The 26,082-nt window shown below is 47.8% G+C and overlaps 1 protein-coding gene across 1 annotated transcript in view; it reads right to left on the bottom strand.

Annotated features, from left to right (window-relative positions):
• Positions 1 to 4,196: 4,196 nt before the first annotated feature.
• Positions 4,197 to 26,082, bottom strand: part of MYLK2 (myosin light chain kinase 2) — a 53,305-nt gene continuing 31,419 nt past the window's right edge. The window contains exons 7-17 of the mRNA XM_020990702.2: positions 25,256 to 25,655; positions 24,325 to 24,719; positions 19,489 to 19,594; positions 16,646 to 16,739; positions 15,745 to 15,854; positions 14,166 to 14,307; positions 12,356 to 12,426; positions 11,853 to 11,981; positions 9,721 to 9,873; positions 8,948 to 9,080; positions 4,197 to 6,277 (exon numbers count right to left, since the gene is read on the bottom strand). Coding sequence (XP_020846361.1) covers positions 6,197 to 6,277; positions 8,948 to 9,080; positions 9,721 to 9,873; positions 11,853 to 11,981; positions 12,356 to 12,426; positions 14,166 to 14,307; positions 15,745 to 15,854; positions 16,646 to 16,739; positions 19,489 to 19,594; positions 24,325 to 24,719; positions 25,256 to 25,655 — 1,814 coding nt within the window. The 3' untranslated portion in view covers positions 4,197 to 6,196. The remainder of the gene's footprint in view (positions 6,278 to 8,947; positions 9,081 to 9,720; positions 9,874 to 11,852; positions 11,982 to 12,355; positions 12,427 to 14,165; positions 14,308 to 15,744; positions 15,855 to 16,645; positions 16,740 to 19,488; positions 19,595 to 24,324; positions 24,720 to 25,255; positions 25,656 to 26,082) is intronic.

Here is a 26,082-nt window from a genome sequence, read left to right as displayed (position 1 = left end):
CTTTCTTCCTCTCTGCCTACCACGTGACTTGGGTGGGAAAGAAGAATAAGCACTTATATGATTTAAGGCAAGCAAACTGATAAACCTCTTTGGGACTCAGTTTCCCTATCTGTAAAATGAAGAGGGTTGAATTGGATGTCTAAGATCCCCTTCAGTTCTAACATGCTGTGCCGCACACTAGATAATGATCCTGGACCAGTCCTTGGACCGCTCTGATCCCCTCTTTGCCCAACTATGAAATGGAAAGGGGGGGCTAGCTAGGTGATCCTTCCACCCCTACAACCTGAGGGCATCCTGGGCAGGGCACCGTGCAGAGCGGAGCTAACAGCTGGGGCAGACTGGCCTGTACCCCTCAGACCTTCCTCCAATCCCTCAGCGAGAGGTGGCAGGAAGCCAACCGTTTGGAATCTGCCTCCTCCTCTCCTCCCTCCTCCTGGCCGGCTGGGCTGCTTGGGGAGACTGCCCAGGGCTGGGGCCCACGCTGACTCACCAGCCTTAATCAGATGGTGGGAAAGAGCCTCCTTCACCGCCACCACCCCACTTCCCCCAGGCCCCACCTCCTGGCGGCTGTAAGCAGGCGGGGAGATCTGGTGAGAGTGACACGTCTGGGGCCCATGCCAGGTTTGGGTTGCTGGCTGCTGACGCCAGTGAGGGATGGGGGTGGGAATGGGTCCCCCAGAAAACCTCAGCTTAGGCCTAGGGAGGGGAAGGGACACAGAGGAGATGAGTCACAGAGGCCCTAGTTCCCCTGCTCCACACCCCACCACCCAAACTCCATGCCCTCTGAGCTCTGGACTGAGCAAGCCACACTACTCCAGTCACCTCAGTCTCCCCACCATCATCATCATCCCCACTACCTACAAATCCTTCGGCTCTAGTACCAACTCTATCCCAAGTTTCCTGGAACAAATTACTTCCTTCCTCTGGACCTCATTTACCCCATCTGTAAAATGGGAAAAATACTTGCCCTGCCACCCCACAGCAGGGATGGGGGTGGGGAATCAAAAGAGCCAGGGCGCAGGAAAATATTTTGATAAAGACAAAGCTTTGTTCCATGGGGAAGCAGGCTCCATCCTTCTCCCCGAGTCTCTTGTTTTCTAGTCTGTCAAAATGAGAAAAGTAACAGCATGAAGCTAGGGCTAGAAAGCCACTCTCCTGTCTGTCTTGGGGTCAGGAAGACCTGACCTCGGCTCATTTCTGACAGAAAAAAAAAATTGTTCCAGGGCTAGTTACTTAACCTCTTGGTGCCCCTAGGCAATGTTCTCAGGCTATAAATTTCAGAACAGTAAAAAGAACTTCCTCACTGGGAGCAGTTCTCTACACCTGTGAAGTCACAGGTCCAGGCAAAGAAAAAAGTGGCCACACTTATGCTACCTCCTCAGGGACTATCATGAGAAACTTCAAGCAATGTAGAAATGTATTATTATTATTGTTATTATTACTTTTTTGGTAAGGCAATCAGAGTTAAGTGACTTACCCAGGGTCACACAGCTAGTAAGTGTCAAGTGTCTGAGGCTGTATTTGAACTCAGGTCCTCCTAACTCCAAGGTCAGAGCTCTATCCATTGTGCCACCTAGCTGCCCCAGAAATGTAGTATTATTAATTATTATTATCAGTATTATAAATTATTGTCAACATTACCTGCGTGGCTTTGGGAAAGTCATTTTTATGTCTGTGAACCTCATTTTCTTCATTTGTAAAATAGGAATAATATCCTACCTACCACACATAGCTGTTGTGAGGGAAACATTCATTCCCATCTAGGTAAGGTAGGTGGAGGAGCAGCCAGGGCTGTGCTTCATATAAGTAGAGGAAGATGTGACTGCTAGTTGCTAAGAGAATTTAGGGCAGATGCTGCAGAGGCTTTGAGAGAGGACCTCTAGGGAACTGGTCAAGAGAGAGGGAAGAGATGTGAACTTTTGAATTGTGATCTTTGACTATCTGAAAGCTTACAACTCTAAGACTGCTGAAAATGGAATTTCCCTGGGTGAGATCATTCTTTTTCTCCTGGTTTGAGCTAAGATTTTATCTGGCTTCCAGCTGAAGAGCTCGTTTACTCTTGTGTGTCCTTTGGTACAGTCTAATCTTTAGAACTTCTTTAATTTCAGTTTGCTGCTTTGTTTAAATAAGTGGGTTTATTCACTATTTGCTAATCATGATGGTTTTCTGTGTGACCAGCATTTGGTAGGAAAGAGTTAAGCTGGGAACGTAAGCCAAGAAAGGGCTACCTATCCCCTTGAGAGCCACAGGGAGAGCTTTCCTTCTGAACTCAGACTCATATTCCTAAACCAGAGATGTTTAAGGGACAGTTGATAGATATAATTCTAGCCTAATACCATTCTTGGAAACTGGAGGAATGAGATAGCATAGTCATGGCCTAGATCCTCTTTTCCCTTCCCTCCAACCCTCAGCCAGGCTGCTAATGTTACTAGCATCGCTCTTCTCCTATTCTCTGCAGAGATGGATCATATCTAGCTACATTACACACACACACACCACACACACACACACACACGTATACATATATGCATAGAAATGTACATATACATACACATATATACATATATATGTATACATATTAATATATTTAGATAGCCCCATAATACGTCTTACACATTATAGGCATGTGGGCTAATATTATCTTTATTGTTACCTAGACCGTCCCAGCACGTAAATTACACAAGATAGGGATGACATAATCTTAGAGACCTATGGAGGAACCCTCCAAGAAAGAAATGGGGCATATATCTGGGGATAACTGAGGGTGAAATTCTTTTGGGGGCCTTTTCCTGGAAGGTAGGGAGGACAAATCCTAGAATCATAGATTTAGAGTTGGAAGAGACCTTAGGAATCATCTCATTCACTCATTTTGCAAATGAAGATTACTTAAGTAAATCATTTAAATCTGCATGGGCTTCAGTTTCCTCATCTGTAAAATGAGGGGGTTGTATTAGATGGTTTCTGAGGTTTCTCCCATCTTTATGGATCTGTGATCTGTGAGGCCTAGAGAGGCAGGAAGTAGCAGAACCAATATTTAAACCTAGGTCCTCCATCTCCATATCTGGTACTACTTGCATTATGCCCCACTGCCCTACAGGAAAGTGCTCAGAGAGGGCATCTTTCCCCCGGTTGGCTCCCAAGGACTGAACCGTGGGCCTTTGCCTACCACAAGACTGCACCACTCCCTGGCAGAGCCGGATGCCCCACCCCATTAGCTCACTAGTACTGGCTGGACCATCATACTCCTTTCTCTCTGTGCAGACCCAAGGCTGATCTCCCCACCCCAGCCTCTCCAAATGACTCATCCCACCCTCACTGGGTGGCGACTCAGCCTGGGTGGGGGAATAAATAGGACTAGGGCAAGAGGAAGTAATGGAGATGATCCAAATGGCAGGTGGAGTAAAAGGCTGAATGGGAGGCCAGGGAACTCCTGGGAGCTTTAAAGTTTCCTCTATCCCTAGGGAAATTCTCTGACCACCCACTGTGACTGTGAACTAAATCCCCCTCATTCTGCAAACCTTGTTAGCTGGGCTTTCTCTGAATGTCAGAAAAGCTGGGAGCAGATTCCCATGCCCACAGGTTTCCTACTCTTCCACCCTACACCTATCTCAGCAGTGTGCTCTACTCTTTGGGCTGTGTGACCTTAGCTAAATCACTTTCCCTTTCTGGAACTCAGTTTCATGATCTGTCAAATGATCACACCTGCCCCATCTTTTCTTCAGGGTTTAAACCTGTCCAACGGTGTAAGTCTCCCTCTTCAGTCTAGGAATCTTTGCCTTGAACTGGAAAGCAGAGGGTAGAAAGAAGCCCCTCTTTCTATAATGGAAATAGCCCTAGTCTTGGAGAGTCAGACAACCCGAATTCCTCTTCCATTAATTTGCTTTGTCACCAGCAAAGTAGGGACAAACCCCTACCCCTTCATGAGTTTCAATTTTCCCCCATTTGTAAACTCTGCGTGTATGGGGCGGGGGAAGCTGGGGGAGCTACATAATCTCCAATATTCTAGGATAAGGGAAAGGGTCATGTTCAAGGGACAGAAAACTGGGGGCTTGGAGTTAATGTGATTTGAAGAACAGGGAAACTAGACCCCAGGTCCTTTCATTGTCTGACAGAGTGGTGGTGGGGGAACCATACCCCTTGCCCAGGCTTCCCCCTCCCCTCCCCTCTTCTTCCCTCCCTCTCCATATTCAGACTGATGCTGTTCAACCTGTACATTTATTTACATGAAAGCCAGCGCTCTTGAATCTCCTCTTCATTCTGAGGATGTGATCCATCATCCCAGCCCTCACCCCCAGCTGCTGTAACACCCTGACCATCCATGTGACTTCACTCTAAGAGCCCAGCAGTAATACATCGCTTAGACCTGTTCTAGGTGGAGGGTGGGATGAGCAGTGAGGCTGTTCCTGGGCACTTCCGGATGGCAAAGATGTCATCTAAAGATCCTGCTCATGTCTCCGGGCCTTCTGAAGTTATATAAGAAGGAGAGATGGCAAGCGCTTCTGGATAGCCGATCTACGAGAGCTAGCTGACTCTGCTAGGACACTGCTGGAGCGCTCCTGCCCCCCACCTCTGTTTTCCCAGGTTCTTGCTGACCCATGGTGGGATGTGTATATGTGGGGGGGGGGAAGGAGAGGGGGAGAAGGGACAGAGGGAAGGGCAGGGCTGCCCTCCTCCTGAGCTCTGGCTCCCTCACACACAGAAGTTCCTGCCTGTTGGTGGTCACTGTGAAATGGTGCTTTCATAGGGGTGAGGAGGCCGGCTAGGGGCCCAGCTGGTCTGCATTAGCACCGCAGCCTCTCTGGACTCTAGCTATGTGGGGGAATCCTTTTCTGGGGAGGAGGCAGGTTCCATCTCTCTCTGCCTCCGTTGGTGGCTTGGGAAGGCCAGGGGGGTGAGCAGAAAACACAAAGCCCTTGTCTGTCTACCCCCACCCTCATCCCCCTGGCTAGGGACTCCTTCTGGGATCTGGGTCAGGGGCTTCCTTCCTTCCTTCCTTCCTTCCTTCCTTCCTTCCTTCCTTCCTTCCTTCTGTTCTGTGCAATGAGCCTTTTGGCATAATAGGAACTGTTTTTTCCCTGGATTCCCCCCACCCCAGCTGTAGAGCTCACCCAGCAAACAGTGATTTAAAGTCTGGGTACCCTTCATGTTTAGGAGAACTGGGAGCATTGGGGCATCCAGGATCATAGGATTTAGAGTTGAAAGGGAACTTAGAGAACACTTTATAAAATCCTCTCACTTACAGAGGAGGAAACTGAGGCCCAGAGGTTGTGACTTGCTTGAGGTGCCACAGCTAGTAAGTAGTAGAACCAGAATTTGAATCCAGGTCTCATGACTCTAAATCCAGCTCTTTTTCCATTATGCTGTAATGTCTTCTACTCTTCTGAGGGCCCTTAAGTCTGACCATGAGCCACACCCACCTACTAGCTCCAAGAAAGGGCTATTAACTCCCCTTGAGGCTGGAGAGTGGGGAAAGGGAATGGGGCAGTGAGGCTACTTAGATGTAGCATGGGATACAAGGTCCTGAGGTCAGAGGAGTTTCTGGAGTGAAAGCTGGACGGGGTCTTAAACAAGTCTGTCCCCTCGAATCATGGGCTCCATAGCCCCAGCACAGTGAGAGGGACCTTCCCACTGAATACCCTTCCAGGGCTCAGAGAGTAGGACCCAAGAGTAGGAACAAGGGCGCGGAATTTGGAGCCAGAAGACTTGGGTTCCGATCCCAGCTCTGCTATCTGATCACTGTGTGACCACAGAGAGCCATTTCCCCACTCTGGCCTGACTCAGTTTCCCCATCTGTCAAGTGAGAGAATTGGGCTACATGATCTCTACGGCCCCTTCTTGCTTGAAATCCTATGAAGCCTGTATATGAGGTGGCATCCAGTCGGGGAAGCACGACAGGACCCAGAGGGTTAATTGTGTGTCTGTGTGTCAGGGGCCTGGAGAGGAGAACAGGGAGGGATGTGGGTCTGGTCACCTTGTGGCAGGGGAAGCCCCCACCCTGAGCCGGAGAATGGCTCGGGCCTCAGTTAGGAGGCAAGTCACCAAGCCCGAGCTGTTGGAGTCCAGGCATGGTCACCCCGACTGTCCTTTCCTTGGGGGCCTGGCCCATTGCCCTCAGGCCCTCCCAGCTGCAGGGCCCTTGGGCCCCCTGAGGCTCTCTGGGTGGTTCTGTGGCAGCCTCCACACAGCCCTCTTGGCCTCAGACCCCCAGAGTCATCAGGGCTCCTGAGCTGCTAATCTTCTTGAAACGGTTGGCAGCACTCACAGCGATGAAATTTTTCTAGGGGAGAATAGAAAGTGTCTAGTCAGGACATGGACTTTCTTCCTCCAAGATTCATTCAAAGATTGATGCCCCTTAGGACCCTTATGTCTATTGTATTAGTGTTTCACTCATATCCATCTGTCAAAATCCTTCAAGGCCCAACTCAGCTATTGCCTCTTCCAGGAAGCCTGCCCTGATTTCTCCCAGATGGAAGTGCTCTCACTCTCCTCAGACATTACTCTAAATCACTTTTTTTTTTGGCTTGGCAGTGGGGCTAAGTGACTTGCCCAGGGTCACACAGCTAGTAAGTGTTATGTGTCTGAGGCTGAATTTGAACTCAGGTCTTCCTGAATCCAGGGCCAGTGCTCTATCCACGGTGCCACCTAGCTGCCCCAAACACTTCTTTTTAAAATAAACATTTTTTTTTTTGCTTTTTGGTGAGGCAATCAGGGTTAAATGACTTGCCCAGGGTCACACACAGCTAGTAAGTGTCAAGTGTCTGAGGCAGGATTTGAACTCAGGTCCTGATTCCAAGGCCAGAGCTCTATCCACTGCACCACCTAGCTGTTCCCATCCTAAATCACTTTGTAGGGACCTATCCTGTAGCACAGATCACACATCGTTTTGTAGCAGAGGCGGTAGAAAGAGCATAGGCTCTGGTGAGAGGAGGCTTCTAGTTCAAATTCCATCTCTGATATTTACCACCTATGTGACTTTGGGCAAATCCCTTTGCTCTTTGAACATCAGTTTTCTCACCTGTAAAATAGGGATAATAATAATCTACGAGAGCTCTAATTAACAATTATGGTACCTGGAGCAAATACCATAATATGTGGCCAAGACAAACATGAAAAACTCCCTCTCACTAACCTTTTTTTGTTTGTTTGCTTTTTGGCCAGGCAATGGGGGTTAAGTGACTTGCCCAGGGTCACACAGCTAGTAAGTTTCAAATGTCTGAGGTCACATTTGAACTCAGGTCCTCCTGACTCCAAGGCCAGAGCTCTATCTACTGCGCCACCTAGCTACTGCCCTCGTCAACCTTTTTAAGACAATTCAGTTCTAACTGAATGCTAAGGTCAAACGTTTCTGAGCTTTAGTTCCACCAAAGGAATACATATACTATTGGTGCCCTTTAAATTTCAGCACCCTAGAACAAAGCTCCAATTGCCCCGGCCTGGTTACACTTGTGCCTAAATCTGTCATGAGGAAAGTTCTTTGTAAACCCCAAAGGAGTGAAGAAATGGCAGTTACTTTTGTCACTTCAGTTCTTCAGGCATCTGTGATTTCATCAGGACACTACTGCTCTGACAGAAACCATCACGGTATCTTCACACCTTGGAGGGTTCTCGTAAGGTGTTGCAGCCAAACCGAATGGCCTTCGGGGGTGGGGATGGGGGGGTGTCAACATGTGAGCTTCCTCTCTGCACTCAGCTAGGCTGGCTCTCCTGAGTCAGACACACAGTCTAGCACGAAGCTGTTTTCAAAGCCTTCACAGGTTGGCGAAAGCAAGCGAAGTCTGTGCTGCCTGTGAGAGCCCCGCACCGCCTACCTCCGCGATGCCAGGAGGAAGCATCAGAAGAAGGCTTTGTTTTATCATTATTACGATTGCCATTATTATTGTCCACACATTCCCACTGCCTAGGTCTCACTTAATCTTCGTGTGAGGCCCCTGTTTGGAGTACAGGTTTGGGAAATGTTTGCTAAATTGAATCAAGTCACCGGCAGCTAGATGGCATGGTGGAGAGGGACCAGGCCTGGAGTGAGAGATCCACCCTTAGATATTTACTAGCTGTGTGACCCTTGGCAAGTCATTTTACCTCTGTCTGCCTCAGTTTTCTTACTTGTAAAATGGGGATAATAAAAGCACCTACTTCCCAGGGTCATTGTGAGGATCAAATAGGATAATATTTGTAAACCTTTGGCAAACCTTAAGGCTTTGTATAAGGGCTAGCTAGCTATTATTATTATTAAACTGAATTAGATGACTCTAAGGTCCCTTCCAACTCAAGTTCTGTGATCCTCCCTGATTCACATGGTACATATTTTGAACATATGTTTTTTTTCTTTTTTTAAAGTTTTTTTTTTGGGGGGGAGGTGAGGCAATCGAGGTTAAGTGACTTGCCCAGGGTCACACAGCTAGTAAGTTTCAAGTGCCTGAGGCCGGATTTGAACTCAGGTCCTCCTGACTCCAAGGCTGGAGCTCTATCCACTGTGCCACCTAGCTGCCCCCCAATGTGTGGTTTTTTTGCACCTTAGAATGTGAGTGCCTTGAGGGCAGAGACTATGTTTTTACCTTTCTTTTTAATTCCTCCGTAGTCAGCACAGTGCCTGGCACACAGTAAGCACTTAATAAATGCTTGTTGATTGACTGACTAAACCGAACCAAATCAAATAACAGGATTGCCAATCTGGCAGCAATTAAAATGTAGCAGAAATCACTTGAAATCAGAGGTCCCTGGTGTTAACTCTGGCTCTGTTCCTTACTACCTAGGTGACCTTGGGAAAGTCACTTGCCCCAACTCCAAGAGGTGGGAGGGGAGTTTGGTCTCTTCCAACTCTCTGCCTGTATGCCAAGGTGGTGAGCTTGGGGCAGCCTGGGTCCGTGACCCAGATACTGTGCACTCCTCCGGGTCCCCTCTCTGGCCCCACCCTCGTGGGCCTCCTCCATCCCCTCTTTGACCCGAATACCTTCCAGCGGCGTTTCATCACATATTTCTTGAGCAGGATCTGAGACTTGAGGCGTCGGTTACAGCGCTTGGCCTTCTCTGCCAGGTTGTTGAGCCAGGGGTGTGCCAGACACTGAGCCGCACTCATCCGGTCTCTAGGGAAGGTGGCTTCATCAGAGTCCACATCCACCCTGCCCGGACTCTGCAGAACCCTGCTGACCCACATATCCCAGACCCCACGGAGGGATGGGGAAGAGGGCCCTTGGCTGGGAGGAAGGATGCTTCTGGTCAAGGAATCCCAGCACGCCAAAGCTGGAAGGGGCTTTAGGCATCATTTTCATCACAGTTCGGCAGTTCTCAAATTTTTTGGTATCAGGACTCCTTTATACTCTTAAAAATTACTGAGGTCCCCTCCAAAGAGCTTTGTTAGTGTGTAATGTATCTCTCAATATTTACCATATTAGAAATTAAAATGTATTAGGATTCCCATAAAAATAGTTTTGACTCTGCAGATGCCCTGAAAGTGTCTTGGGGACCCCCAGGAGTCCCAGAACAACACTTTGAAAACCACTGATCTAGTCTAACCTCGTGTCACATCTGGAGAAACTGAAGCCCAGAAAGGGAACGGGATTTGCCCCAAGTGAGTGAGGAGCAGAATCAGAACCACAGCTTGGGTCTCCCAAGTGGTAGGCCATTTTGTATGAGTGATTTAAAGCGATGAATGGGACTGGGGTCAGGGTGGGGTCACAGAAGAGACAGTCAGGATGGGAAAAATGACAGGGGCCCAGGCCTCACCTGGGGGTCTTGATAATGAGGTTGGATACAAAGTCCTTCGCCTCCTCTGAGATGGTCTCGAAGGTCTCCTCATCAAAATACCAATTGGCAGCCAGGACATTGTTGAGGGTCTCAGTGTCATCATCTCCCAGGAATGGGGAGAGGCCACTCAGCCTGCCAGGAGGGGTGGGAGGGGGAAGTATGTGGAGGAAGAAAGGGTTATGAGGGAGGAGAGGAGAGGGAGTAGGGCAGAGTCAGAGGAACATGGTTGTAAATGCCAAAAGATGGAAGGAAAAACTTTTCATCATAAGAATGGTCTCTAAGTGGAGTGAATGGCTTCCACTAGAGATCTCAGGGGTTCTTAACTTTGTGTCCTGACCCCCCTCAGCAGCCCAGTAAAGCCTATGGACCCCTTCTCAGAAGCACATTTCTAAATGCATCAAATAAAATGCATGGGATTACAAAAGAATCCAATTACATTGAAGTACAGTATTCAAAATATTTTTTAAAAACAAGTTTAGGAGCAGCTAGGTGGTGCAGTGGATAGAGCACTGGCCCTGGAGTCAGTAGGACCTGAGTTCAAATCCAGCCTCAGACATCTAACACTCACTAGCTGTGTGTCCCTGGGCTAGTCACTTAACTCTGCCTCAGTTTCCTCATCAGTAAAATGAGCTAGAGAAAGAGATGGCAAAGCACTCCAGTATCTTTGCAAAAAAACCCAAAAAACAAAAAACCCTAATGGGGTTATGAAAAGTCAGACATGACTAAATCAACACAACAGTAATAACAAAGTACCATATAAATACTAACTTATTGCCATATGACATTTGGATACTTTTCAAAGTACCGTCACATCTGTTATTTCATTCAGTTGCTGGAAGGGAAGTGTTATCATCCCCACTTTAGAGATGGGAAATCCAAGGCCCACAAAAGAGGATAGACTTGCCCCAAATCACCCAGCAAGTCAGTAGCAGAGCTGGGAGCTCCCTCACATAGGAAGGGCTCTTTCCGATGTCCCAGCAGCTCTGATCCCTGAAGAGGGACTGCCCATCCCAGCCTGCTCAGAAGACATCTGATCCTTTGCCCAATAGGCAGCAGGAAGCACCCTTCCAGCCCTGGAGGCCTCCCTGGAAGTTCACACCCTCCTGTTCTCTTTCTCAAGTCTCTGAGAACCTCTAGCATCTGAGACTAGAACATTGGGTTGTAACTTCTTTCCTTTCAAAGGCTCTGATAATTCACCTCTGGATCTTAGGGAAGTTATTTCCTCTCTTGAGAATCTGATTTTTTTTTCCATTCCCTTTCCCTCTCTCTCCTTTACTAGCCTCAAGAAGGCTAGCAAATAAAATGACCTTAACCAAACACGTTTCTACGGCATTTTAAGGTTTACAAAGTCCTTTTCTCCCTGTAACAATCTGGTGAGGCAAACCTAAAGTATTTGGTGATCCATGTTTACTATAGAAATGGCGATTTTATTAATGAGAATAGAGGTCTGTCTGGTTTTGGTTCAGATCGGTGATGTGAGGGGTATAGGGAAGTCCCAGCAAGGAATGCCTCTGGGCAGCTTCTGTGACCTGCAGCCTTAGACAGTTACCTTAGGCATTGAGAGGTTAGGCAACTTGGCCCAGGATCAAACAGGGCAGCAGGTGTCAGAGGTGGGACTCAAGCCCAGTTCCCCCTGGATCCAAGGCCCGTTTTCTATCTATCACGCCTCTCTGGTGAGCTATTATGATCTCCATGATGCACTTGGAGAACCATGGCTCCCAGAGATGAAGAGACTTGTCCAAAGTCACCCAGCAGATTAGTGGCAAAGCTATGACAGAGACCGGGGCCCTCTGACTCCAACTCTAGTGGTCTTTCCCCTGTCTATACCTCTTCCCAGGATTTAGAGAGAGCTAGAAAAGACCTTGGAGTTCATCTAACCCAAATCTCTCATTTCAGAGATGGGAAAACAGGCCCAGAGTGGTCCAGGACACACACAAGTGGGAAGAAGCAAAAGTGGGATGCAATCCCCTATCTGCTGGCTCTCAGTCTAGCACCCTGGACACAACTGGCTAGGCTATGAGTTCTATGTCCTCTCCTTTCCACCTTCAGCAAGACTAATGCCCTTCCCCTTTTCCCTGGGCTGCAGAGAAAGGCCCAGAGGCCTGGCTCACAGCATGTAGGTGATCACGCCCATACTCCACATGTCTGTTTTATCAGATATTTGGTCATAATTCACCACTTCTGGGGACAGGAACTCAGGGGTCCCAAAGTTGACTTTAAGCTTCTCGTTGGGATTGTACCTGGAGGGAGAAGGGAGCAGGGGAGCACAGGTTCAGGTTCAGGTTCAGGTGCCAGTGGGTGGGTGTTGGCTCCCAAAAGGGTCGTTACCTTTTTGATTCCCGCCCCCCCCCCTTCCACTTCCAGGCACACAGCCGGAAAGCCCAGGGCCCAAGCACAGGGCATGCTGGTGTTCTCAAACTCCTGGCCAAACCCCTGGGAAGACTGCAGACCGCAGACTGGGACACTCCCCTTCCGCTAGCCTGCCCTCCCCTCCCCACTCGAGCAGGAGGTCACAGGGCTGGCGAAAAGTGGTTCTTCCCTACCCCACCCACTAATGGGGGCGGAGGGAGGGGGCTGGGAGGACAGGACAGGGGAGGGAGGAGAGGAGGTGTACCTCCGTGCCAGGCCAAAGTCGATGATCTTCACCATGTGTCCCGTGGTGCTGACACACAATATGTTCTCAGGCTGCAGAGACAGGACAAGGCCCCCACACCCACACAGCCCCCTCAGACCCAGAGGCTCCTATTTCTGCCCTGGCCTGGATACCTACCCTGATTACCCCAGCACCACCTGCCACCCCTCTCCCCAAATAATCTCAAGGTACTCCCTGGGGAAAGGCCTTCCCTACTTTCCTTCCTCAGCTCTTCAAATTGTCTCTTTTCTTCAAGGCCTCATGACATGAGCTTTTAGTACTGGCCCTGACACTTACTATATCACTCTGCTCCCTACTCTGGGCCTATTTTCCCATCTCTAAAATGAGGTGGATGGACTTTACTGTTCTTTCCAGCCTATGTTCTAACATTCTGTTAAGGCCCCCAGCTCTGCCATTCTATCTTCTAACATTTTGTGTTCTGATATTCTGTTAGACCCCTCCACCAGTTCTAACATTCTCTATCTTCTAAGGACCTTCTCCCCCACCCTGACATTCTATGTTCTAAGGTCCCTCCCAGCTCTCCACCAGTCTATGTTTTAACATCCTATGATCTAACTAACACTATGTTTTAACATTCTGTTAGCCCTCCCCCGCCCCAGTTCTGACATTCTATTTTCCAAGGACCTCTCAGCCTCTGCCATTCTATATCCTAAGGTCCCTCCCAGCTCTGTCAACCTATGTGCTAACATTCTACTACACCTCCCCCCCCCAAGTTCTGACGTTCTGTTTTCTAAGGATCTGACATTCTATGTTCTAAATATTCTGTTAAATACCACCCCCAAGTTTTGATATTCTATTTTCTAAGGACCACCTCCCCCACCCTGACATTCTGTGTTCTAAGGTCCCTTCACATTCCATGATCTAACATTCTGTGTTCTAACATTCTATTAGATACCTCTCCCAAGTTCTAAAATTCTGTTTTCTAAGAACCCCCCACCAAACACACATACTTCTGCCACTCTGTTCTAATGTCCCTCCCAGCATTCTGAATCTTGACATTGTCTGAATGTCCCTCTGGGGAGGAGGGGCAAGGCATCCCTCCCCATCACCTCTGTATGACTTGCACCCAGACCTGGTCTTTGGTGATGATGAGCCAGTAGAAAGAGTGATGCTGGGGCAGTTTGTCTTCCCTGCAGGCCCCATCTCCCTGTGGCACCCTTTCTCAGGTGCCCAGCACCCCTCTGCAGCCATTGGCTTCTCAAGGCCCCCCACCTAGGCCGATCTGTCCTGCTCAGACAGTATCCTGGGCTTGGACCTCTTTCCCTATTCCCCCAAATCAGAATCTGTTCCCAGGAAAAGTTTTGATAAACTTGGGTGTTAATGAATGGTAAGAATAGAATTCTAATGGTGCAAGATTCTGGCGCTGGCCCAGGACAGTGGGTATGTGATCTTCCCAGTGCCCCTCTAACTATGCCTCCATCCGTCTTGTCTGCCATGCTAGGCTGTAATAATAATTATTCAGACTTCAAAATTCTGTAGACCTTAATATTTACAAAGGGCTTTCCTCACTCTGCCTGTGAAGCAGGGAATACAAGCATTATCATCCCTATTTTTGAGAGGCCTAAAGTAAGGCTGGAAGAGCCCCAGAAAGCAGGAGTTCTCTTCCCATGTAAGTTCTGCAAACTCAAGACAGTGTTCCACCCAAGCAGGGCCCATAGGACACTCGGAGGCCGACTGTTCCAGGCCTATTCATGACCACCTTCCCGTGCCCCTCACCCCTCCTCCTCAGTCCATTGACCCAAGCTCAGACTGGCTCTGGCAACCCAGGTACCTTGAGGTCTAGGTGAAGGACTCTCATTTTGTGCATAAAGAGGATCCCGTCACAGATCTGCCTGACGAACACCATGGTATCCACCTCGGTCAGCTGGTAGTCCTCATCCACAATCCTCTCGAACAGCTCTCCGCCCTCCACGCTGGGTGTATAAGATGCCACCATGACCCCAGTCTCTAGACACCCTCTTTTCCCACCCAGCCCCATCCAACAATCAACATCATCAGAGCCGATATTTTTAGATAGATTTCCCCACACAGCTTTGTGAAGGTTAATAACATGAGGATTATCTGTCCCATTTTACAGATGAGGAAACTGAGGCTCAGGGCAAGACCATGACTTGCCTAGGATCACATAGCCAGAGAAAGTTCAAATACTTTTGCCTAGCACCCAAGCCCTCTACCGTCTAGCAGCGCCCCATCTTGCTAGCCTCAGACTCATATTCTCCATACCCTCTATACCAAGGGCTGTGGACCCACAGCCTCTACCCAAGCTGAACTTTTCTCAGGGCCCCAATCTAGCAATGCCCTCCTTTCCAGCCAAACCTTCATGCAACCTTTGATTCTTCTTGCTCCTTCACCTCTCCCTCCAGTTAACCTGTCAGTTTTGTGTCTGAATTCTCTCTCATACCTCATCCATCCTCTCTGTACCTCCTGCCACTCCTCTTGTATGGGCCTTCATTACTATCTGCCTAGATTCTTCTATTTCCACACTTTCCCCCCTTCAATCTATCTTTTATCCTGTTGTATAAATCTTCCTTGTGTATAAATCCGTCTTGTCATGCCCCTACTCAAAAACTCTAGTCACTCCTTATTACCAGCCAAGTAAAGGTTAGAGTCCCTTTCCTTGCCTTCAAAGCCCGCAATTATCTGGCAACACTTTATTTACCTTTCTAGCTTTATACTCAGTACTCAATCCAAGCTGGACCTCCCCCAGGATACCTTGCACTGACAAATGCCTTTGCTCAGGCAATATTTTCTATGCCTAGAATGTTCCCCCAACCTGTTTCTTTTGCTTGTTGGAATCCCACACACTCTTGAAGGCCCAACTCCTCCAGAAAGCAGTCCCTGATCCTCCTCTAATCTCCCATGCATGACATTTTATTTGTACTGCTCACTATATGTATAACAAAATATTGTATATCATAGCAACCTTGTCTGTATCTTTTCCCCCTATCTCCCACCCCCACTAGAATGTGAGCTCCATGAGGGCAGGCATCCTGTCTCATCTAAACTTTGTGACTTCCCCAGCACAAAGCACACAGCTGTACACATGGTGGGTATCTGATAGATGTTTCCTGAACAGATGTTTGTTGACATGGTAAAGTCAGAACTTGAACCCAGATCTTCTGAGCCAAACACAGAACACTTCCCACCACCCCACACTGGCTAGATGTGTGTTTGGCACTAGAAGATTGGCTTTCCTGGGGTAGATATGGATCTAGGGGAGGGGGCCTGCAGTTCTTCAGGGAAGGCCGCTTGAGGTTTAGGAAGTGGAGGTCACATTGAAGGCTCAGGTGCAGAATGAGCTCCTCCGTCTTCCTGGAGAATGCCCACCCTCTCCCTAATTGTTCACTCACAATTCCATGAACAGGATGATCTCATGTGAGGTCTCAATGGCTGCATAGAGCTGGATAAGATTATGGTGGTTTAGCTGGTTCATCACCTCAATTTCCAACAGTGCCATCTCCTGGGTTCCAGAAACAGTCAGAGAACATTGACAGCATCACTATCACCATCATCGCTAGACCCCCTTTTTTTTTTAACCATTTTCTATATTTGCCATCATCATCATCACCTCCATCACCACAACATCTTCCATCACAGTCCCCATGTTCACCAGCATCATTAATATTGCAACAGCATCACCGCCACCATCACCACCCCACCCCCACCACCATCATCACCATCACCACCACATCATCATCACGACCATTATCATTATCACCACTGGTCACTAAATCTACTACCATTAACTCTGCAGCAGCCTCACCACCATCATCATTATCACCACCACCATCACCGACATCATTATCACCATTATCATCATGTTCACCATCACCTTCATGACCATCAAGCCTTAAACAAATGTCTCGCTGCTTGCAATCCTGTGCTGGATGCTGGAATTATAGAGGCTAGGTATCTTTCTGGGGCAAGGATGAAGGGGAGAGAGATGGACCTCAAACTGCCTTCTTTGGACCAAGGGAAAGTCTAGAGTCTGATCAAGAAGGCAGAGCCCTAGGTAGGGAGAAAGTGGAAGAATCTGCAGTTCAGGTATTCTCTCCACGGAGCTCTCTTCCTATAGCCTTCTACAGGGGAGAGAGATTCTAGAAGGGACATGCGTGATAGATGGAGGGAGCTGGGAAAGACAGGATGCCTGTAGAGCCACCCAGCTGGAGTCACCCAGCTTGTCAGTGCCCCATCCACTCCCAGAGGATGAGTAGACAGACAGGATCCACCTGCTGCCCTGGAAGACCCCACCTTGTCTTTTGGGCTTTGCTTCTTGATGATCTTTGCAGCCAATTTGAGGCCCGAGGCTTTCTCTGTACACGTGCAAACTTCCCCAAATTTCCCCCTAGGGAAAGGAGGAGTTGAGGGTCAGAGGGCCATTGGCCAAAGGAACAAGGTACAATATGCCCAACAACAGCTTGGCCCCAACCCAGATTGATCACTGACCCCACCCACTCCCTGGGGAGAAAGATAACTGGACTAGATTCTAGCCCTGGCTCTGCGTGACCTCCAACAAGGTCCTTCTTCTCAATGAGTCTCATTTTCCTCATCCGTTGTTCAGCCATTTCAGTCCTGTCTGACTCTTCATGAACCCATCTGGGGTTTTCTTGGCAAAGATCCTGGGGTAGTTTGCCATTTCCTTCTCCCAGCTCATTTTACAGATGAGGAAACTGAGGCAAACAAAGTGAAGTGACTTGCCTATGGTCACACAGCTAGTAAGTGTCTGAGGCCACATTTGAACTCATGAAGATAAGCCTTCTTGACTCCAGGCCTGGCACTTTAACCACTGTGCCACCTAGCTGCCCCTTTCCTCATCTATAAAATTGTAATGACCAAGTGAGACTGCCATGAGAATCCAACAATAAAACAAATAAATTAAATAGATTATTGTTGTTTGTCCTTTGTTCTGGAAGAGGACCATGACATCAGGGAGGTGATTTAAGTGAGGGAGGGCTGGGCAAAGTCACCAGCCTCACTTTCTGCTCTGGAGTCATCTGAGTCCAGTGGCCAAATATCCATCAGGATGACTGGAGATGGCCCTCAAGTAGATTTGAGGGATAACTAAAGGACACTTCAGGCCTCTCTTAGGAGCTCCAATCTTCCCCCAGGGGAGGTCCAAAAGATCAAAGCCTATAGGGAAGGGAGAACCAGGAAGGATCACTGGTTTTGTATGCACGGGGTGTGTGTGTGTGTGTGTGTGTGTGTGTGTGTGTGTGTGTGTGTACAAAAGAACATCAAAACATTACACAAACACACCCCACCTTTTAAGCTGGGTCACCCCCATATCCTGTGACCTGAGCAGTGAGAGGCAATGTGAGCTAAGTCAGGGCTGTCCAAGGTCAGGCATAATAATAGCTAATGTTAATCTGTTTGCTTTAATCAGGAGTATGCTGGTAAATGTTTAATAACCAGCTCCTGAAAAAAAATGCATATACAAAGCACACATTTAGGTTTAATCTTCATTATTTTTCTCTATCACTTTCTTAAGTCTAGCCAGAGGTTCCCAAAATGGCCAATACCACCCCTTAGGAGGACAATGGGGGGGTGGGTGGAAGTAGTAGTCTCGGGTGCAATTGAGTGGCATTGAATAAAAATAAGGGGGTGGTGAAAGCACAAGGAAAGAAGAGAAAATAAGAAAATTTGTACGTTTCATCTGTTGTGTAACAGAGTTAAAGTCATGGTGCTTACATTATTTTCCAAATAAACACGTAAAATGCAAGCTATAACTGATCAGTGGTCAAGTCCGATGACAGGTCTTAACAAGCAACTGTTGGCACATGAGCATGTCACGCATTGGCAGGAAGTCCAACATGCATCAGCAGGAATATGTGAGTATGATGACTTGTTTACAATGCAGTACTATACAGTTACATGATGCAATATTGCATCATCAAAGTTTCAATGCAGGAAAAAACCCCACAAATTTACAATAAATTATTAAATTTAAGATGTGTCTTTTTTACATATATTATATATATATATATATATATATACACACACATATATTTTAATGATGCAAATTTCATAAAAAATGCTAAAGGGTTAAAGAAAATTTCCATGGGGCTGCTGAGTAAATTTTTTTTGAAAAGGGGGCAGTAGGCCAAATAAGTTTGGGAACCTCTGGTCTAGATGAATGACAAAACAACAAATCAATAAAACAATAAATGACTTGTGGGTTTTTAAGAGGTGTAAATGCTCACATTGAAAATTTAACAATTGACTCTCCTGAGCCAGCTGGAGTTGGTTCCAGCATACCCCAGCTTTAAAGTCTACAAAACATTCATAAATATTCCCTAGTTTGAGCACTGTTATTATGCCATTTTGCAGACAAGGAAGCTGAGACTTAAAGAGATTAAATGACTTGCTCAGGGTCCCACAGCCAGTAAGTGTAGCAGAATTTGAACCCAGCTTTTTCCAGCACTCTTTTCCACTCCCTCTGAGAATATTCCACAGCTACCTTGCTAAGGGGATAGCACCCGCCTTCCCCACGTTCACCTTTCTCTGCCTCCAATAAAGCGGGAGAGATGTGGGGATTCCTGAAACTCCCCCTAGTTTCCCCCCTAGGCACTAATACTCTCTCCCTTTTCAAATTACCTGGTATAATACTTCTCTGTGTACATGTTGGATCTCCACAGTTGAATATAATCTCCTTGAGGGCAAGAACTGCTTCCTGTTTGTCTTTATATCACCAATGCCTGGCAAAGTGCCTCGCACATAGGAGGTACTTAATAAATGGTGGGTTGGAATCAATTTTGGTTTAATTCAATTCAATCCAGTCCAATTGAATTGAATTCAACCAGCATTTATTAAATGCCTTCTACATACAAGGCACACTGCCAGGCAAGTTGGACCCACTTGGGTCCATCTATGCTAAAGGTGGGCAGGTAGGGATCTCCAGTGTCGATTTCCTCTCCCTGTCTCCTCCTCACCCTCCTCAACAACCAGACGAGGGCCCTGCCTTCATCGCTAGCACCTAGGGTAAGTGCTCAATAAATCTCAAGGGATTGAATTACCTGCCCTCCTGCCTGCCCTCCCTTTGCACCCAAACCAGGCTGGCATAGGCTCTCCACCCATGCATCAGTCTGGCTTCTTACCCTCCCAGTTGATGCTGGGAATTGATGGTGAATTCACTGCTCACATTTGCGGTCCTTAGCTCCACAATGCGATGGGGAAAGGGAGCCGGAGGAGGGGGGCAGTCATCTGAGAACAAATAAAAGACACATTCATGAAGGCAGGAGGGCTGGCCTTTGTCATTCTCTGCTGCGTGGCACACAGGAGGCACTTAATCAATGCTTGTTCACGGATTCAGAGATTGTTGAGCGCAGAGCATAGACTGGGCTAAGCAGACAGAATATGAATCAGCTCTGGGAAAGGAGCAGGACCACACTCCCTTAGAAAAACACCTCCACAACTGACCCACCCAACCCCCTAGGAACTCAGGCGGATCCCCAGTCCTTTCCTTATGCTCAGCCGATTTTAGTTAATCCCTGCTAAAGCTCTGGGAGCAAGCATTAACGGCTGATAATGTGGGAGGGAGGCAGTATGTTGTAATGGAAGGAGGGCTAGTTCAGGAGTCAGAAGAACTGGATTCGAGTCCTGACTTGGACTAAAATTGTGTGAGCCACAGGGAAGTAGGCTGAGAATCAGAGAACCTGGGATCATAGGATCGTAGAATTTAGCACTTGAGCTTTTGAATCCTAGCCCGACAACCTGTGTGATTACTACTCTGATTACCACTCCGACGGCCTGGGATTAAGGGACTTGACCTCTCCAGGACAGTTTCTTTCTCTGTACAATGAGCAAGTTGAATGAGCTGTCATTCTATATTTCATTATAGTCCAGGACCCTAAAAGCCTTACAGACACCTCCGAGTACCTCCCAGTCCCACTACTACCGTCATCGAGTGTCCAAGGCAGAGGTCTGTTGGGGCTAGGGAACCAACCCCTTCCTGGAGACATTCTTCCCTGATGGCCTTATTCATGGACACAGGGGCTGAAACATACTGGTTATGAGGAGAAAGAGAAGCAGCAAGATGGCAGATAGAGTATCTGACTAGTACCATAAAGATCTGAGTTCAAATCCTGCATCAGATATTCCTAGCTACATGACCTTGGACAAGTCATTTATAACCTTTTTCAGCCTCAGTTTCCTCATTGGTGATATGGGGACAATCATAGCACCTACCTCCCATGATTGGGCGTTGTAAAGTTTAAAGATCTATATACATGTTAGCTGTTATGACCTGAGTTCAAATCCAGCCTCAGACATTTCTTAGCTATGAGACCCTGAGCAAGTCACTTAACCTCTGCCTACCTCAGTTTCCTCATCTGTAAAATGGGGATATTAGTAACACCTGGGGTTTTGAGGATCAAATGAGAAAATAATTGTGCTTAGCACTGTGCCTGGCGCATAGTAAGTGCTATATAAATATTAATTATTATTATTTGGGGGAGAGAAAGAAGGGGAAGAAACCCCCAGTGACTCTGAGAAGCCACGTTTGCCATAGACAGAGGTTGCCACCTAGTGCCAGAGACCAGGAATAAGCAGCCTTTGCTCAGGGCTGAAAGTAAATGGGTTGGATCCCGTGGAGCAGCAGAGCTTTCTATGGGAGGCAGCCCTCTCAGAAGGCTTCCTTCAGACCTGTGTCACAGGAGCCCAGCCTCTTTGCAAGGGAGCGGCAGTGTGGCACAGGAAAGACTTTGGGTCCAGTGTGGCAGGTTGTTACTGACTCTCCACCATCTTCTTGACCCCACATATTCTTTTCACCCCGCCTCACCTCTCCCCAGGGCCCTGACAAGAGTCTATTCCAGCCATACCCATCCCATGAGGAATTAAAGACAAGTATTATTCATCAAGGCCTTAATGTGCCCCTAGGAGGCCGCTAGGTGGAGCAGTAGATAGAGCGCTGGGCCTGAAGTCAGGAAGACAAGTTCAAATCTGCCTTCAGATACTTATACTTTCCACCTGTGTGACCCTGGGCAAGTGATTTGACCTCTGTCTGCCTTAGTTTCCCCAATCGGAAAATAGGGATAATAATAGAACCTACCTGAAGGGTTGTTCTGAGGATCTAATGAGATAATATTTGTGAATCACCTGGCACACAGTAGGCTCTATATAAATGCTTATTTCCCTTCAGGTTCATTTTGTTCCTCCTCTGTTCAAGAACATTCTATGGTTCTCTATTGCCTCAGGATAAAGTCACAGACTCTAGATCTGAGAGGGCCCTCAACAGAATGTTTGTGTTCCATACCAGTAATTCCATGTGTAGGGAGCTCCCGGGGTGGAAATTCTTTCCACTGATGAACAGCAACTCCTCTCTAACTGATTATTATTATTATTATTTTGCTTTTTTTAGTGAGGCAAGCGGAGTTAAGTGACTTGCCCAGGGTTACACAGCTAGTTAAGTGTCAAGTATCTGAGGCCAAATTTGAACTCAGGTCCTCCTGACTCCAAGGCTGGAGTTCTATGCACTGCGCCCACCTAGCTGCCCCCCCCTTTTTTTTTCCTGTCTAACGTGGTTTTATGGAGTTGCCTGAGAACATTTAGAGGTTAAGTAACATGTCCATGGTCATATAGCAAGTATGTGTCACAGGCAGGACTCAATCCAAGTCTTTCTAACTCCCAAACCATTGCTTTATGCTGGATGTCTATTCAGCTGCCTCTTTCATAATAGAGTGTTAGAGCTGAATGTGATCTTAGGATGTGCCCGAACAGAACCAGAAAGGCCATTAGAAATCTTTCAGTCTGACTCCTTTCGTCAGGCACTGCTGCTCCCATTATAGCCCCTCTGGAGTCCCCAGGCCTTCGAGAATGCCCATCAAACCTGCCTGGAGCAATGCAGCCCAAGACTTCGTGGAGCTCCTCCCTTCTGTGGGCTCCTGGAGTCCCTCTTTCTGTGCCCCAAAGATCAGCATTTACATACTCTGATCCACCTGAGATGTCTCCCCAGCCCAGACCGTTATGACCTCCCTGAAGGCAGGGACCAAGGTCTACTTATGTCTGCATCGGTTAAAGTAAAGACAAGTAGTGAGCCGGGCATTTCATCCAGAGTCCTTCTAATTCCATAAGTCACAAATTCTTCACTTTGGCAGCTTTCTCACAGCCCCTCATATCTGTATCTAGAAACTAAAAGTCTCAGTCATGCACATCTAGAGACCAACGAGCCCAGCCCTTCATCTCCATACCCAGACTGCCACTCCCAACCTCTCGCTCCAGCAGAATGATCTAGAATCTAGAACCCAACAATCCCAACCCCCCATCTGTATCTGGAAACTAACCCTTTAAATTTCCTTCCACTGTATCTAGAACCCAACAATCCCAATCCCCATCATCTGTATCTGGAACCCAATTATCTCAATTCCTCTCATCAATATTTAGAATTTTAGCCCTCACAGTTGTATCTAGAACCAAACAATTCCAACCCCTCTTATCTGCATCTGGAACATAACCATCCTACTCTTCTTATCAGTCTCTAGAACTTAACCCCTCCAGTTTTGTCTAGAACCTAACAATTCCAATATCTTTCATTCATATCTAGAACCTAACAACCTCAACTCCTCTCATTAATTATCTAGAATCAAACAGCCCCAAATTTTCATATCTACAGCTAGAATTTAACCTTGCACATTTGAGTCTAGAACCTAACAATCTTTAGAAGTCTAGCCCCCTCACATCTGTATCTAGAATTCAAAAATGAAACTCCCTCACATCTGGAAGCTGAGTACATTGAAAAAGGGCAATGGATTGGGAATCAGAGAATCTGGGTTCAAATTCTTACTCTGCTATCCACTATGTACATGGCCTTGGACGAGTCATTTAACTCCCTAGTCTTCAGTTTCTGTATCTGCGACATGGGAGGATAGGACTAGATGGCCTCTGGCATCCTTTCCTGCTACCTATGGTCCTTATCACAATCCTTCACAGCTGGATCTAGAACCTAATGATCACAGTCATTCACATCTGCACCAAGCCACTCAGGTCAGATAATTAGAACAGTTCCTGACACATTGTAGATGCTTAATAAATACTAGCTGTCATCATCATCATCATCATCGTCGTCGTCGTCGTCATTATTCATAACACCCCTGTGAGATGGGTTGAGAAAGGATTATTCACATTTTATGTGAAGAAAGTACTTTGTCGGGGGCAGCTGGGTGGCACAGTGGATAGAGCTCAGGCCTTGGAGTCAAATCTGGCTTCAGACATTTGACACTTACTAGCTGTGTGACCCTGGGCAAATCACTTAACCCCAATTGCCTCACCAAAAAGCAAAAAAAACAAAAAGTACTTTATAAAGCTTGAAACACTATAGAAACATGATGTGTAATTATTATTGTTCTTGTTAGCAAGCCTGCTTCCTTTCTTTAAAAAAACAAAACAAAAATCTTCCTCTGGTCTGCAAAGGATCTCAAAGCATCTTACATACTGCTTAGGCTTCTGCCTCATTAGGGTAGGAGAAGTGTAGGCATGGAGTGGGGGTGGGAGGACAGACTGGAAGCTGGGGAGGAAACCAGAGCTGAACTCAGACTTCTGCCCCAATGCATGAGGCTGCTTGGTTTTCCAGCCCTATCCAGTGACATCTGCTCGATGTCAGGGCTCAGTGTCCCTGCCTCAAGCCCTCTTCTTGGCCAGGAAGGGAATCCTGTCTGGGAGCCTGAGCTGAGCGAGCAAAGGTCAGGCCCCGACTTGTCCTCAGGCTGGAGGGGTGGGGGGAGAGTAGGGTTGGCAGTATCTTTTCTGAGTCTAATATTACTGCCCTGGGGGCCATTCAGGCTGGGCCTTGGATCTGGTTGGCACAAGATCCTGGTCCCTTTGATTCTTCAGCAGGCTACAGACCCCACTGAGTTGGGGGAGAAAGCACTAGAGTTTGGAAACTATGCCCTAGATACAGGCAACACCCCTGCTGAACCCCACCTCCTCGCTAAACCTACCCAGAATCTCATAGTTATCCTCTTTGTTGGCACTAGGACAGGCGGTCTTCTCTGTTGCCTCTTTTTCCAAGGGAACAGCCTGGAACACGATCCCTTCAGGGTTGTCCCCTTCTCCTTTAGCTGAGCTGCTGTCCGGATGGACTTTGGGAGGACTAGCTGGGCTGGGCTGGGTCTGGGATCCCTCTCCTTCTGGGACCTGAGCCTTCTCCAAAGGCTTCTCCTTCTGGCTCCCTGCCTGAGGATCTACTAACTTCTTCCCTCCTTCTGCAAGCTTGCTAGTAGCACCCGGGGGGGAGCTGGCTTGTCCAGGGATCGTTTCTGAGATCTGAGAACCCTGCTTTCCACTGAGAGCTTTCTCTGCTTCCCCCAGGCTCTCCTCCATCGGTTTCTCAGAGCTAGAAGAGAAGGAAAGGGTAGATTTTAGATCTACTGAGCCCTTCATTGGTAAAGGCTCCTCATTCACCAGACATCTCAGAGACCCAAGTAGGGTCCGTGCTCACAGGGAAGGTTACCAGAGAGACAAATTCCATCACCAAGTCAAATTCTAGGCCTCGGGGTAGTGGACGAAGGGAATTGGTGTCCAAGAAAAGTCATGCATGGTGTCAGGAGACCTGATGAGCTGTTCCTCAGAATAGGGAGGACAAAGACTGGCACCCCAGAGAGAGAGACAAGGGGAATAATTTTACAGGATGCTAGACTTATAAATGTCTTATTAGAGCTGAAAGGAACCTTAGAGAGACAGTTAGGGCAACCCTTCCTCATTTTGCAGAGAAGAAAGTTAGGGAAGGAAAATGACTTGTTTAAGATCACGCAAGTTGGTAACAGAGCTAAGAGGAGAACCCAGGTCTTCCTGCCTTTTACTAGCATTGGCTCCAAGGTCTCATAGCTCAGGTGAAAAGCCCTGTGGGTGCTAGGAAGGGAGAGCACTTACCTCTGGATAGTGGCAGGGCAACTGGGGCTGTGCAGGAAGGGTGGAGGGGCCTTCCTAGGTTCTGCTTTGCCTGCTGGCTTCTTTTCTTCCTTGGTCCGTTCTCCTGCCCCTTGGCCACCCTTGTCCTGCCCAGTCTCAGACCCCTTGGTGCCAGCCTCTGGTTTCTTCTCTGACGATTCCATCAGTAGGGACTGCTGGGGCAAGGCAGCCGTTGGGCCAGCACTCCCCTCCACTGCCAGGGGTGCCTCTCCTGCCCCTCCATCTGGGTGGGCCACCCCACCAGCAGTAACCGCTTTCTCCTTGGGGGGGCCTGGGCTTCCAGGCAGGGGCTGGCCTGGAGGCACAGCTCCTTTCTCTTGGACAAGAGAAGCTTCATCAGCCTTGCCTTTGGGGGCATTGTCTGCAAATGAGAAGGTGATATTAAACTGGGTGGTCCCCTGAGCTCCACCTAAGCCAATGTGCTAGAGCTCCCTGGCCCTTCCCAGTCTTCTTAATCCTCTCCACAGTAACAGTAACAACCACTTATATTTCTATAGCTTAAGCAACAGATAGGGCAAGGATTATAGCCCTCCCCAACCCTACCCCTCCACTATTTTTACAAAGGTGGGCTAAGGTTCAGAGACAATCCTAGGATATTAGAGGTGGAAGGAACCTTAAGCATCATCTAATGCAGTCCCATCATTCTGCAAAAGAGGAAACTGAAGCCCAGGAAGAGGAAGGGACTTGGGGGAAGCTAGGTGGTGTAGCCGATAGAGCACCAACCCTGGAGTCAGGAGGACCTGAGTTCAAATCTGGCCTCAGACACTTGATACTTACTAGCTGTGTGA

Source organism: Phascolarctos cinereus, unplaced genomic scaffold (assembly GCF_003287225.1).
Source record: "Phascolarctos cinereus isolate Bilbo 61053 unplaced genomic scaffold, phaCin_HiC Scaffold_2;HRSCAF=192, whole genome shotgun sequence".
NCBI classification, from domain to species: domain Eukaryota; kingdom Metazoa; phylum Chordata; class Mammalia; order Diprotodontia; family Phascolarctidae; genus Phascolarctos; species Phascolarctos cinereus.
The sequence above is the reverse complement of the archived record's forward strand: the minus strand, read 5'-3'. Positions and strand labels throughout refer to the sequence as shown.